The 16004-nt window shown below is 35.7% G+C and overlaps 1 protein-coding gene across 1 annotated transcript in view; it reads left to right on the forward strand.

Moving 5' to 3' along the window:
• Nucleotides 1-15781, forward strand: part of LOC120528619 — a 39137-nt gene extending 23356 nt beyond the window's left edge. The window contains exons 9-13 of the mRNA XM_039752794.1: nucleotides 2956-3009; nucleotides 3919-4104; nucleotides 9890-10024; nucleotides 12133-12217; nucleotides 15345-15781. Coding sequence (XP_039608728.1) covers nucleotides 2956-3009; nucleotides 3919-4104; nucleotides 9890-10024; nucleotides 12133-12183 — 426 coding nt within the window. The 3' untranslated portion in view covers nucleotides 12184-12217; nucleotides 15345-15781. The remainder of the gene's footprint in view (nucleotides 1-2955; nucleotides 3010-3918; nucleotides 4105-9889; nucleotides 10025-12132; nucleotides 12218-15344) is intronic.
• Nucleotides 15782-16004: the final 223 nt, after the last annotated feature.

The following is a 16004-nucleotide window of genomic DNA, read 5'->3' on the forward strand; positions in this document are numbered from 1 at the left end:
CAATAGATATGCTATAGTTGAACAGGAAAATTCATCTTATTTCAGTTGGTCTGAGCATTTTGCAATAAACCAGATGAACAGAACGTGATCATTTTTAAAGATCCTAAACTTAATGCAGTGACATGCAATGGCTTATTATAGGGTGCTTGGACTCAACTATAGTGAGGCACATTTTGTTGTGACTTTTAACTGTCAGTCAGTTCAATGAAGCACCAGAAAAACAATGTATGAGTAAGTGTGATGAAAACAAAGTGAAAGGCATATACTTTTAAGCCTGATTAATCTTATTGTGGATTACAGTGTAGAAAAAGGTTTTACATAAAGGCTGATGGCTAAAATTACCTAACTGACAACATGCAGCCTTTTGTGAGTCTACATGGCTTTTTCGTAATGTATTTTTTGGGACTGGGGGAAGTTAACTAACAATATTTCAACAAGCATATGGGAGTATCGGCAGTACTTTTCTATTACATGGTGCTTTGATTTTATTCTACTTTGCCAAACAAATTATCCTTCTCAAACTTTTTCTTTGGTATTTACTGATTTTCTTGCATAGTTTGAAGCATGTCATGACCATATGTTATCCCTTTAGGACAATTATTAAATCTAATATATTTGTCATTATTGCATTTTTTTTTAATCTTCAGTAGTTGATCAGCTCATCATCAATACATATTTACTTGCCATAATCTTTTTTACAGAGGCATCACAGCTGTCAGCTCAGAGATGCCACCTTGAAACCATAACTATATTTTCTAACAGACATAAATGATGAGATAATTTGCTTTGTACCACCAGTAATTGCTAGTTTTATCCTGAGTTTATAATGTCTAACTCTGAAAGAACATTTCACTTGTGGAAACATTTAAAATTATTTTCAGCATGGGCATCTACAAGCGAATTGTATTTTGATCATTGTCTCCCAAATAGTGTAGCAGAGTTTTCCTCTGATATGTAGACATCATTTTTCAAAAGAAATAAAATATTAAGATATTTTGAAATTTGGGGGAACCTTTCCTTAAAAAAATATCAATTTCTCCTTGAGTATGCACTCAATATGGCATCAGGATTTTTCTTTTGACTTCTGACCATTTTTCTTTAGAATTAAGAAACTTGTTATTTACATCATGTACTCAGTTTGGTTTCTCCAAAATCTTACCTATCCACTATTTTCAAAAGGCAAAGGTATAAGGATTTAAAACCCAAGGTTGCTGGTCCAGTCTCTACATGTGACCCACAGTGTTACCCTGAGCAAGTCAGTTAATGTGCTTATGGTTTAAAATGCAACTATGTTATAGCTGTGAGCTTTAAAAGCTTCTTGAGGTGTGTGGTGTTTATTGTAGAAAGGATTGTTAATTCATTCACTCTCTGAACCCGCTTAGTTCAACAAGTTTTTTTTGTTTCAGATATAAAATGAGGTTTTTTATTTTTACTGATAATGGGAGAAACTCAAAAAGCACTAATACTGCTTTCAAATCAACTCTGTAATATTAATGGTATATAGAATATTCAGCTTTTCTCTTCACCACTCCACTGTTTTTATGCTTTGCTTCCCTTTTTAATTACATTATTTTTCAGCCTTGTCATCTTTAATTATTTTTATTACAATTCAGAGAAGATGCGGGGGGAGGTTGGTCGTCATTGATTTAATTTGGCTGTAAGGGTTAAGCTGTTTCATTTCCTGCAGTCACGGCTATCCACAGCTGATTCTCAACTAGCCCGCATTGCACTTCTGTATTAAATTAATGTCATGTCAGTGACATACTTGCAATCTCTTCTTTCAAAAAGGAAAATCAACTATTGTCTCTTGTGAATGAACGCCCTCAATGACATTGCCCTACTGTGCTGAAATTGACTCAGCTCTACTTAATATATTTCATTATAATAAAGGCCCCTAAGCCCAGAAGAATTAGAAAAAGCAATAGAAGCTGTGGTATACTGTAAGTCCAATAAACTGTGTGATGGAAGTTCATGTTAAGGCTCTGCATCTCCCATTGGCGGCCCCCACAGAACCCAACTGGGCTGCACCAAACTCCAAATATCAGCATGCCCTGTGGGAATCTGTGGTGCCACAGCCACTCAGCAGATGCTCTCTCCCTCAGTCCTTCCATCCAGCTGGTGTCCCTGCCGGGTAATGGCTGTGGTAGCCCGTCATAACTGTTATGTTCAACATATTTATAGAAAGAAACCTCAGCATTACTTAGAAAGCCTGTTATGATCTCTTACTCAGTGTCATGGCTCCTGCTACCTAATGGTCTTTACATTTTGTGATACTGTATGTTGGACTCTATTAGGGCTTAAAATTCAAGCTCAAGATGGTCACCCACTTCTTTTCATATATGTTTAATCTTTAATAAATAGCAATTCTTTCCCATACAATAGTCAGAGACTTTACCCTTTTCAGTTTACAATCACATATACATTTGTGTCTTTGTGATTTAGGATTTTTACTTTAGATCACAATTGCACAAATTCAAATCATACCTCTGCTCCTCCAGTTGAAATCCTGACACATTCACCACTGTAATTAAAAAAACAGAAATGACGACTCTGGGTGGGATTACCATTAGGCAAGACCTGAACTTGTCTGCCAGACATATGAGTGTGATTATATAAAGCTACATTACGACATTTACGAACAACAAATTGTGATGCAAAAGAACAACTGTATTGTCTCTTTTTTAGCTGTATACACAGTGTTGTACTACAATATTTGCCTCTCTTTATGAAACTGCCAACTAGCAGACTGCAGCATGGGTAAACTGGCAGCATTTCCTATATACTGATTAACCTACTAACCTATGTTGTCATATTCATTGTGTAAAGGCTGTATTGTATTACTGTACTGTTACTAGTCCTGAAACATGCAATAAAGAATTTGTCTGTACTTACGTTCACTTTCAAAGTTGTTTTGTTAAACAGATATAATATTGAAATTTCTGTTACAATTTGCAGATATATGTCAATGGAGAATTCTACAAATCAGTAATGAGCTCAGCATGTAACAAGGTAAGAATATCATGGTTGTTATTGTTCTGTAATTAGGGGAAAAATAGGTGAGAATGTGGGGAAATGGTTTTAGAACAGCTGGTCTCCATCCGTTCATCTATGCATTATCTGTGCCCATCTGCTCTGTTATACAATTGTAAGAAGCTGCTTCAGAGCCTATACCCCACAGCACAGCACATAAGGCTGGGACCCACCCTAGACTGGATGCCAGTTTATTATAGGGCACATTTTCATACAGATACACAACCTGCCATATGCCTACTTAGACTTGGCAACCTTAGAGACAATTAGCCTAACGTATCAGTTCAATTCAGTTTATTTTTAACTCACTAACGTGTTCATCACAGGAGTATAAGATGAAACTAACTGACTTAATAATTTAAAATCTTTTATTGAAAAAGCAGCTGCATCAGCATTTCTTTTAAATCTTCAAACCTGCTTATTCCAATTCAGTGATATCAGGTAAAGCAGAATTATACAAATAACAATTAGACTTCAAAAAAGCAGTTTCACAAACCTTTCACATGTCATTTATTTGACAGAACTCCATATTGGTTTACACTAAAGCCGTGGATATTTTTGTATCTTAGTAGGTCAGGCACACCCCCTATCTTAAGACTTCTTAATATGCCAGGGATTTCCCATTTTGACCTATTTTCTATAAATCTTGGATCAAGCTGTTTTAATGTAAAATGAAAACCATAGGAATATCTTTTTCAGTTTTTAAGTATCACAAAGAAAAGAGTAATGTTGTAGGGAATCAGGTAAATTTAAATTGTATGTTACTGTATGCTTTACGATGTCAACTACTAGCAAAGGCCCCTGTTTTGGAAATGATTATAAAGTGCTACAAAAGAGTTAAATGCAAAATTATGAATTTGACTAAACTGATGTTCAACATTTTATCAGGTAGTGTTGGAAAATCTAGACCTGTCACAGCCATGTGACATAAGCATTCAGACAGTTGGTGCCAATGGCCTGGTGGCTCAGAAAGTTCATGGTCACTTTGACAGCATCAGCCAGTTAACAAAATGGAACTCATCACAAACAATCACCCAAACAGCTAGACATCAGAAGCATGGCAGGTGCCAGCAGGTAAGTCTGCTAAGGTAGACACATTTTATTTTAATAAACTGTACATATGTGGCAGTTTTGAGAAGGACAGTTATAATATATCATCAGTGTTTAATTGTACAAAGTCTATTGGGTCAATTATATATGTTATGGCTTTCAGACCACACATGGATTTGGTGACAGCTGAACAATTCTATACTGACTGCCAGATTTCATAAACGCTCTGTACAAATGAAGACTGTAGAGAGTTTTGTGACTGTAGTCTGGATGGAGCCTTCTGTTAATAGAACAATTTGTTTCCTAGTTTGTTAATCTTTTCGTATATTGTAAGAATTGCTGCTTCCTCCCTCACCGGTGACAGTGTACCAATCAAGTGCTGTACATACTGGCATCTGAGGGAGTGAGTAGGGCCTTTTGTTTTATTAACTTTTTCCGACTTCTCTCTTATCTCTCCAGCATTACGAAATCAGTTAATCAAAAGGCTTAAAGAGATGTTTAATGCAGTAAACACAAAGAGGTAAACAATATTGAACTTACAAAAAGAGGCACGGATACCATGCTTTCATTTACTCCACCCCATGTTGGAAGTGAAGCCCATATGAGCATGCGTTAAGTGGAAAGCAGGTGCTCTCCAACAGCAGAATAGGAACACGCTAGGGGAGAAATCGAAGCCTAAATGGACAATACATGTGCCACAATAAGGCTGAGAATGGAGAATTCTTTCAATCTAACTAGAAAAATCACCTTCAGTATGCCAGTCAAGGATATTGCAGTACATCATGGAAATAAAAGAAATAAGACAGTAAGAACATGTCATAACTCCTGCCTTTTAAATGCAATGAATTGAAAATGTCCACTGGTTCACAGGGGTATGTCATTTGTTCTTAATTAACTAGTCTGTTAGTTTTTCTAATTAGGTTTTAGTTATGCTGAATGTTTATAGTCTACCTGAAATTTAATTTCCTCCATTTGTAATCACTTTTTCCATAGCCCTAAATTTGAATAAGTGAGTTGTCAGAAAATATCTAAATGTGTACAAGGCTTTGAGCCTGTTGAACAGTCAGTGTGGTGTGTAAGAAAAAAAATCTAAATTGGCCTGTTATGAGTGTTTGTGCATTCATTGTGCACTTTGAGCTACATCATTTGTATGTAAATGTGCTATATAAATAAATGTTGTTGTTGTTCACTGGACTGAGAATCCATCCAAGACCTACCTTGTAACCAAGAAGCTGTCGTCCGTTGTGAACCTGACTGTTCAGACAATGAATGAACTGAATCGAAATGGCCTCCTCATAGCAATTCTCCCTCAGAGTGCCCTTACTGGCGTTATGTCTGTGCTAATGTTTATTCTAGTCTACTTCCAACCCACAAAAATGATTTCAAGAGCCAGCTTTCAGCCTACGCACAGACTTGCATTTGACAGACAGAAAAAAGCCCTGAAACTTTCCCCACATGATAGTTGTCATAGTAACATACATACCATACAGTACTAAACAACTAAAAGTCATTTGCTTTTCCTTAAGGAAAACAGTGGAGGATGGGATATTGCTAATGGTATGAATATAGGTCACTGCTGCACAAGCTCATGGCACATGTCGGCTGTTATTGCAGTTCAAATTCAAATGCTTCCCCACCCAGAAATGCCCACCGTCTTAAGTCTAAAAAGGAAGCTTCCTTGAAGACTGAAGCCAGTTACAATTCCATAGTCTTCTAAATTGCTCATTTTGAAGCCAATCTAACAAATATTTAAACTGTAATAGATAAAAACCTATTCTGTTTCCACTGGTACAAAAAACAGAAGTGGACCTCTTTTTGAACCAGCTATTGCCATTTGATGATTGAATGGGAACAAAAAGGGAGGACAAGAGGCAATACATCCTCACATCAGAGCAATTTGCAAGCATCAATGAACTGACAAGGAGAGTACCCAGAAAAAAAAAACAGACACAGAGAGAATGGGCAAACTCTGCACAGAGTGAACAGGGAAGGGATTTGAACCTAGGTTAGTTTTATTGATGTTAATTTATGTGATAGCTTTTTTTTTTATTTTATAAGAACTTTCTTATTTACACATTGATAGCACCATATTCACAAAAGGACACAAAAGCAAAATAAAAATAACAAAATGAAGTATGCAAGTACATTTATTTCAGATTAGGCTTCCTAAGACTCTTAACAGTAATAATATAAGTAAACAAAACATCCATCCATTCAACCTCCAAACCCACTTATCCAGAGCAGGGTCAAGGGGCAGCTGGAGACCATCCCAGCAATCATGGGGCATAAGGTGAGAACAACAGCTTGACAGGGCACCAGTTTAGCAATACCAGTTTACCTCACCTGCATGTGTTTGAATTATGGGAGGCAACTGGAGCATCTGAGAGAAACCTGTATAAGCATGGGGAGAACATGAGAACCCCTCTCTCCTTACTGACAATACAGCAGCAATGCCATTGTGTCACTGTGCTGCCTGTTATATACCATTAATAAATGTGCTTAATATAATTCAAGGTTGTATTTGCCGGGTTAGAGCCTATAATAGTAACATTGGGAGCAAGGCATGGACCAGCACCAGAAAGGATGCCAATCTATCAGACTGCCCACTTGCAAAATGCCACGGGGGTCAATTTGGACTTGTCAAGTAAACTAAGCCGTATGAAAACTGATAAAGACATAAAGTGAGTGTGCTGGCTCTAAACAGGGCATATAAATACACAACAAGCTAAAGCCAACCAGCATCAGAGGATTGAAGAGAAAAAAAAAACTTTAGTCTACATTTGTTTAAAATGAATTAAACCTCTGGAACCCAGATGAAATAGAAATACTTCTCATGTCTAAGAGATGCTTGAAATTTGAAAGAAGAGAAAAACTCTTTAGTGATATATGAAAAGCATACCTGAGTCTTCATAAAGAGGCACAAATTGTCTTGGTAACACTGAGATTCTTGATAATTGTGAATAGCACTATAAGAACTTTTTTCTGTTCTGTGTTTAATATCCCATTTTGATGGACTATATAAAAACAGAAAATGCTGAACATTTTAGTAATATCAAGACATTATTTTTATCAATCCATTTACGGGACCTGCTTTTTTCAGTTTGGAGGGTACAATGATATGTCAGCTCAATGTAGTGGTTGTGAAGTACAAGCAAAAAAGTAATCTGGTCATTGAGATTTGCTTCCAGAGAAACTGTTCTTTTAATTTCGCAGCCTAAAAAAAATTATAATCACTCGTATATGCACTTGTGCCTTAGTCATGAAGCTGGATAATATTTTTAATTTTAAGGTGTAGTCTGTATTGTTTATATGTCTGAAAAGTATAATTGTTAAAATTTATACTGATTTACTGTGCCATTTACAGCAGTTAGTCAGAAAAAGTTGGTAAGGAAAAATGTTACCCAGCTGCCTTCTTTTTTAAGGCAGTGTGCCCACTAACAATGCATGGGGGTGAAATGAGATGCCACATCCTCCAGTCTGGTCTCTGTGTGACTACCACCTGTTCCCCAGTCTGAAGGGCCACATCCATGGAATGTGCCATGTGAATGAGAAAGGTTTCAAGTCACTCACAGGATGTTAATAATAACTGCAATAATAATACATTTTATGTTTGTGGCACCTTTTCCCAGAGTGACTGCACAAACAGGAACAAATATTTTGAATGGCATAGAAAAGCTTTATGAACCGTATAGCAAGAGTGCGTGTTTAAGGGGATTACGGTATATTAAAAAAATAAAACCTATTTGGTTTTACTGTCGTTTCTCCTAATAGTTCAGCTTTAAACATTTTTTAACATCCCTGAAAGTCTAAACACCAAAATATGAATGGAGCAGCCGTGAGACAAAGAGAACAGCTGCTGTACAGGCGTTTAAATGTTCGAAGTGCAGCACTACTTGCAGATCACGCAGCATGGCACAAGCATCAGCAGCAGCCGGCCAGCTGATTGAGCATAGAAAAAAAAATGGATTTGTTTCCCACTGTATCACCGTTTAAGAGAAGGTTTCGGAGGAGCAGCCGCATCTCCTTAGCGTGCATTTAGCCCCCCTCTTCACAACGTGAGAGGCAGAGACGCAAAGTGGCTGGCACTTAGCACGCCCTGGGGAGGTTGGGGTTATGGCAAGCAAACTGTGTATTTATATGAATGTGTAAGTATATATTTATATTTCAGGTCAGGGAAATTATCCTGGTAATAACAGGCAAAGGGCCAGCACCAAACCTAGACAGGGCAAATGTCAGAGGCTGCTCATGTCTATTTTCATTTTATGGTTATATCAACAAACCATTACAAAGTCAAGGATAGAAGAGAAGAGGAGGAGCATTCCCGCCACTCCCACAGTTGTAATGCTTTTTTAAAATATTTTATTAAAACAGCCACATTTAATGATAAGCACTAATGAGGTGAAAAGTATACTAAAGTAACAGTTACTGATTTGCACCACATTGTGTGTGCTTTTCAAAAGGTTAACAAAAAACTGATTCAAATTCTTTGACAAGCAAGGTAAAGTGAATAAAAAAAAATTAAAACTCAGTACTTTTATGTGAACTGAAAGTTTTGTCAGCACCAGACATCTTCCTGAATTTTAAGGAGAATCAAAGGCTCCACAGAAGAAAACACTGGAGAAACCTCATCTCTTTAACGAGATGTTTAATTAACAACAAGGATTGGTACCTAATTAAGAAATTTGTTGGAACAAATACCTGTAGCCACAACAGTCCAACAGCATCAGGATTTTAAAATTTGTCACCTTACAAATTTCCTTCTAGCTTTTTAGTTCTTCTCAAACTTTCATTTATAGGTAGTTTTCTTTTTGTCATTTATTGCTGTTTGTTGCAAAATGGTCATTTACACCCTTTTTAATTTAATATAGCAACATCAGCCTTTCCTTCAATCCACAGCTCAAATCATAACTGTAAAACATGCACCCCGGACACCTCTTCAGCTGTCTTAGCTTAGCTATTATCAGCAACACCATCTGAAACGCCAAGTGTATACCTGTATGTATTATATTGTAGGGAGTCAAGCAGGGCTTCCACCTTTGAAAGTGCAGTGACCCTCATTCTGGGATTAAGAATGAATGTATCCACATCTAAATTCAGGACCTGCCCTTCCAGTGCACTCAAGCCTTGAGCCCCATAGACATCATCATGCTATCACACTCTAGAAGCCGGAGTACCTGCATCACACTTACTGTGCAAAGCAGCTAGGTCTCTGAGCCAGTATTAATTAGCTGTGAAAATGTTTCTGTATATATATATGGAGGTGTAAAATGTGAGTGACCCCTAAAGTATCATTACATGCAAAACATTAAACTACTAATTTCATTAACTAGGTTGTTAAAACAAATATCTGTAGCATGCTTGACTTTGATTATTTTGTGTTTATCCGGCCATCTTAGGATCAGTTAACTGACTGTCATTTTAATCAATATATGTAATTTAACTGATGTATGATACAGAGTGTTTAATTAATATTCATAGTAAGGGTAAAGTTGTAATATAATTTTTTTAATTTTCACCCCACTTAACTAAATGATATTTGCACTTCAAGTGCTTGAAAATTCACTGGACATGCAGGCTCCAATATAACTGTGGTAATAAACTAAGAACCAAACTCACAAATCTTACAACATGGTTCCACTATAAGATACAAGTGCAGAGTCCAGAGAAGTTTCACTTCATGACTGCCACTATATTTACATTTATATGCACAGTTCCAAATGTACTACTCAGCAAGCACAATAACACATGTCATCTAATCTACTACTGTTCTCCTTCATGCTATTTTATTATTATTATTTTTTTTTTTCAGTTTGTTGCCATTTATAAGTATAGTCCGCTACAGGACAGTCCTAATATTCACCCTAGTCGGGAGTTGGCCTTTAATGAAGGGGACATTGTCTGGGTATTTGGACAGCCCAGAAAAGATGGCTTCTGTGAAGCAGAGGTAGGTCCGCAACTGCTGAATTATGGATGATCTGACAAAGTGAGACAAATGGGACTGGAACGCAAGAGTGCACGAGAATGAGGGTGTGTGTGCTGGGGGAGGGGATGTATTCTTGTGTTTTAAATGAGTGCCTGAAAAGGCAGAGCTATAGAGCAGAAATCTCAATCTCCAGTCTCATAAAGGTCCAAACAGTGAGCATTAGATGTACATGGCCTAGAAGTGGGTAACAGAGGTGAGAGAAAGGACATGGTTTTTGGGTGAAGCAAGTTACATTCACAAAATACCGAAAAATGTAAAACTATATCTTAAAGACATACAGAATGTGTTAGGTAGGATAAAAGGACTACAAAAACATAAAAATGTATTACTGCTACCATAAATAATCACATTTTTAGTATTCATATTTTTAGCTGGCAGATGTGTTTTTCAAGACACCTCATAAAATCAAGTAGCTTCTCATTTTTAATATCACCTTATTTTTCTTTTTCTTGGAGATTCTTTCTGAGATGTTGGTGAAAAAAAACATTTCAAAATGTTTGGTGAATAATTTTAGAGTTGTGAATGAAAATATTTGTTTCATATGGCAAAATGATTTCAGATGATGTCACTAATGATTTGGTTAAACTGTATATATTACTGTCCACTCTTTTTCCATGGTGAAATCTGTCAGAATTCAGATTTTTTGCAATCTTGGATGCCTTTCCTCTCTTTTTATGTTGAGACCAGTAATTATACATTGAATGACCCTTCCTTTGTAGAACAAATGTTCCTTTGTGAGTTTGCACTAACTTGGCTGTGAATGTGGTGCACGCATGCTGTATAAATGACTTGCCAGCCACAAGCTGAATTTTAATCACCTGCTTGCAATTTGTTTTGGCTTCCTTGAACCTTGTAGTTTCTGCCAGTTAAAAGTGTTCCATTATTTAACATAAGTATAGCAGCCTCAGATGTCCTAAGTAAGAGAAGGCTTCTAAACTTTTGCATTACTTTAATTACATTTGCTGGTTTATTATATTTCTACATAGTTTATTAAGGAAAATATTTTAGACTAAGACGTTTGTCATTAAGGTGCATGATGAACATTTGGAAGTCTCTTTTAAAGATTATTTGGGAAGACAAAACAAGATATAGATTTTAGTTTTTCATGGGTTGATATAATAATGCCAGATAATTCAATTTACTTAATGAAGGACTTTTATTTAATTAAGTGTACTTTGAGTTTATTACTGAACTCTGTTTTTAATGATACTTCTTGTGTCTGAATTCTGTTTTTCTGAATGAGTTTACAATGAGCATTTTGATTTTTTACAACATTTAGCAAGCCAAACTTCTGTTCAAGAATTTTAGCTAACAGGACTTTATTTGCTTATTTACACAGTTTGTCTGAACAGAAAGACTAATATTAGGAGAGTTCAATTCTAACAAATCAATATGTCAGCACAGAAAGAGCTCTGCACAGGCTAGATTGATTTTTACTCAGGCCCAAGCTTGGTCATTGCAAGCAGACATCAGCTTAGAAACCGAATAATAGCTCGTGTCCAAAGGCATTCACTTTAAAAATTTGCTACACACCATTCCCTTTGTTACACTGTACATATTTCTATTTGCCACTCATCATAAGGAAACCATTACAATACAACCATGTCAGCTTTTACACTTGCTAAATACAGTATATAGTCCATAGACACTCAAGCTGAGTGTTAAAGTGTCTAGGAATAAGTAGAAAAGTTAAATCTACTTATAATTGGAAATTCCAAAGAAAAAATACAATTTTCAGGAAAAGACACTGCCATGGATTCTTAAAAAATTATACTTTGCTCTTGGAAATTTGTTCATATAGAGGTTTATTGGTAATTTGAGCCGAGATTATGCCAACAACAAGCTCAACTGAAAGGTTGTAACAATTAGGAAAATGTACAGTTTACAAAGAGTATAACTAATGCATTGTCTTTGTCACTGTCTTCCTTGTCTCACTTTTAGCTTTAATCATTTGGATATTTTTTAGTCATTCCCTTCTACATATTGTATCAATGGAAACAATGGAAAAAAAACAATACTACTGTTATTGTGTAAATTTATATATTTTCAATATGAAATTTGTTTTGTAGGTTAATGGAAGGCGAGGTTTAGCACCTATAGCATTTCTTGAAGAAGTATAGTTTGGCCTGCTATGAAGATAAAACAAAACAAGCTGTAAGTGTCATTTTCCTGGTTTTTGAATACTTTTTTTAGAATTCCTGCAATATTTGCACTTACTCCATTTTTCTTCATGTAAAAAAATGATTTACATTTTAAAACATATTTCATTGGTAGTTTTCAGAAATATGACAAACCTATTACCTGATTGAGTATAATGATTTAGTTAAAAAGTTAATCTTATCTGAGAATAAGATTTTTTTTTCTGCAACTTAGCCATATTTTTCTGTTCATAAGTATTTTACCGAATTAAAATGACTGGACAAAATTGGCAATCAGGAGACTGGGAAAAAGATTGAAAACCATTAACAAAGTTAAGGGGGGAAAAGCCAGAGAAGCAAAATAAATTATCAGAAATGCTCAATATGTAAGTAAAAAAAAAATCACAGAGTACAGACTCCATAAAAAATTTCTAAAATATAATGCATGAAATGTTTTGTATACAATTCAGTAACTTGGATGTAGATGATGGTGTGATGCCATCTTAAATTGTGCTGAATGCATTCCCTCACACATTGCAACCTCTGGCCGCCACATCGTACCAACTGAGCATTATTGTTGTTTTGTCTTGGAATAACACCACAGTCCATCCCAAGTCACAAATTTTGCACAGCTATAACTGCAGGTGGCCAAAAAAATAGGCAGCATCTGGATTATAAAGATGCCCCAGAAGTAGTTTCTGTACAGCGAGAGAAATTGAAGAACTCCTATGCTTGTACACAAATGGACTATCTGTAAGCACTGTAAGCTTAGAAATTTTGGGTGACATCAGCCCACGCGCAAGAAAATGGTGAAAGATACAACAGTTGCCCAAAGTCAGAAAAATGTAGTGCAAAGTGTGTTAAATGTTTTCTGTTACCTGGATTACAAATTGTATATTATTCAGAAAACCTACTATTATTGTATACTGTGGTATATTTGTGAATAGTGCTCAGCAGAAAATATTACCCCAGCATTAAGGGAGCAGTTGCGTAATCTTGTCATTCCACAAAGTAAAGGCAGTCGAAAACACAGCTTTCCATTAATTGGCTATGCTAAGAAAGATTGGCCACCACTGCTGTAAAAGATGTGAACAAAAACAGAAACAACATAAACAAGCTGGTGTACACATAAGGCTAGATAAAAAATCGATACAGGTCAGCTGTTCTTTCTATACCTCTGTCAAATGTTTGTTCACTGGACAACAACCTGAATCCCCTCAGACTTCAACAGTGAGAGATGAGAGATTGCTTCATTTTTATCTTCACTGAAATGTGGCTACATAACATTCCTGAAATGGCCATTGAGCTGGATGGACAAAATACTTTCCTAGCAGACAGAGTTGCTTTAGCAATGTCTAAAAGTAAAATGCCATCCTTTTTACCTACCATGATATTTTAATGCTGTCAGCATTCTGGCCATTTAAATCCAGCTGGAAGTAAAACCTAAAAAAGCAATTGGTGTTCTTTACTGTTTACAATAGTGATGCCTTCCTTCCAAATGTTCTAAGTAATTTTGATACACGGATTGATGTATTAAAGTCCATCACATCCACAGCTGATGTGAGAAGAACTTTCCTGAATGTAATCTAATGCAAAGCTACTGGACCAGTCAAAATACATGCCTGAGTTCTCTGGGGATGTGCGAACCTACTGACGGATATCTTTACTTTAACATTTTTCCGCAGCAGACGGTCATCTTCAAGTGCTTCAAAACCTCCATTATCAAACCTGTGCTGAAGAAGTCTTCTGACTCTAGCCTCAATATCAATTGCCCAATGCACACACATCAATTTTGGCCATCCAGCCTTCACCAAGTGATTGTACAGGATTGCTACAGCCCCTGCCCATGTGCTTAATTTATACGTATAACACTACTTAGAATAAAATCAGGATAAATACATGTGTAACTTTATATACACTGAGCCTGCTGTTCAAGCTGCTTTTAGTAATAAGATAAGTCTGAAACAGGCATCTGAATAAAAGATTATGACTGTGTTATTTTACTGTTTGAGAAGGAAAATCCACAGTGAATTCAGAAACAAACTCTAAATCATTTACAGCTGGTGATTCTTTGTTGAACATCTGTATGATGGTTTAACTTTATTGTCTGCAAAATCTTATTGGGGTGTATGCTCACATATGCAATTGAAACTATTTATTGAGCAAAACACTTTCAAATTCTACTTGAACTACTTTGAAAGTCTGTTCTTTATTCCACATAGTAGCTATTAGTTAATGAAGCTTTTCTCAGCAATGTAGTTGGAGACATTACAGCCTGAAAAAGGAAAACTATAATTATTCCTCTGCATGTTGACATGTCCTAATCAACATTCTGGTATTCCTGGAAAAATTACAAATTGAGTTCTTATACATTTTCATCAATCATAGAGATGCATACATCTCACTTCTAGGACATCCCTATCATGCAAATTCTTCATCAGGGCTATTCATATTACATTTATTACTACAATATCACTTCAATGCTCATGCAGAAAGCGTCTGGTCTTTATTCTGGACAGATTACTTAGTTCATCTTTAAAGCTTTGCTATGTTCATCTCCTTAATTGTACAGTATTATGAGATCCTGTTAGCTGTGAATATTTTGCTTATTGGCTGTTCCTCTGGCCACTCAAATATGGGGAATATACCAACATCCTTAAAACTATCATGAGATAGTTGGTAACTTAATAATAATAATAATAATACATTTTATTTATATAGCACTTTCCCAACTTGATATTCCATTGTAATCTAGCAATGATTTAAATATTTGTTTCGATTTTTTTAAGAGCAATCACCATCATACATTTTTAATGTTTGCTATATATTAAGTATGCATTAATTTTAAGTATTTAAACAGTTTTGAACATTGAAAAGGCAGCTGAATGCGAGAGTATACAATCAAGATTATTTATAAGATTATTATCAGGTTTTTTTTCCCGTAGATACCTATGTTGAAAAGGTGTGATGTTTAATACTTTCTCCACATACACTGATTTTTGCTATGAAAATGTTTGTTGTAAACCACTGAGATAGACAACAATCAAATACATCTGGGAAATTAAGCAGTGAACATGTTTTGTCAGAAAATAAACTACTTATTGTGAAGACTGAATGCAATTTATTTTGTTTTGTTTTTCTAGCTGACGCCAATGTTGTGAAATACAGTCGTCTGACTACAAGATTCCTTATTTCATTATGTGAAGCTTCATTTGCCAAGTTTATCTCCCTTCTTGTTTATGCTGAGGTTCTAATGTATAGGATCTATATTTCTAAAGCAAAGTCCAAGGAGTTATTTTATTCCATACAGTATACTGTATATGTAATCTTAATGTAATGTTTGACAAGAAACAACCAACTCAAGCCGGAAATGAAGTTGTACTCTACTCTATATACTGTATATAGGATGGCAGTTTTTAAAAACATGAAAAATATTTGACCTAAAGACTGCTAAATGAATTGGTCTGCATCTGTTTATATATAAATTGCTATAGTTCTCTCTAGAGAAAAGACAAGCAAAATGACACCTTTTATTGGCCAACTAAAAAGATTACAATATGCAAGCTTTCGAGGCAACTCAGGCCCCTTCTTCAGGCAAGATGTAATACAGAAACTGGAGTTCCCTGTGTTTATATACACACTCTAGGACAAGAAACAATAATAAGAAGATGCCGCTGTCCATGTGTGCCAGTTTCTTCCACCGGGTCTTCAATTCCATGTAGTAGTGGTACATTTCGGAGTCTTGTATGTCTGTAGTACTAGGGTGTTGTACTGTATTAGCCATTATGAATGTAGAGAAAAGC

Source organism: Polypterus senegalus, chromosome 4 (assembly GCF_016835505.1).
Source record: "Polypterus senegalus isolate Bchr_013 chromosome 4, ASM1683550v1, whole genome shotgun sequence".
NCBI lineage: Eukaryota > Metazoa > Chordata > Cladistia > Polypteriformes > Polypteridae > Polypterus > Polypterus senegalus.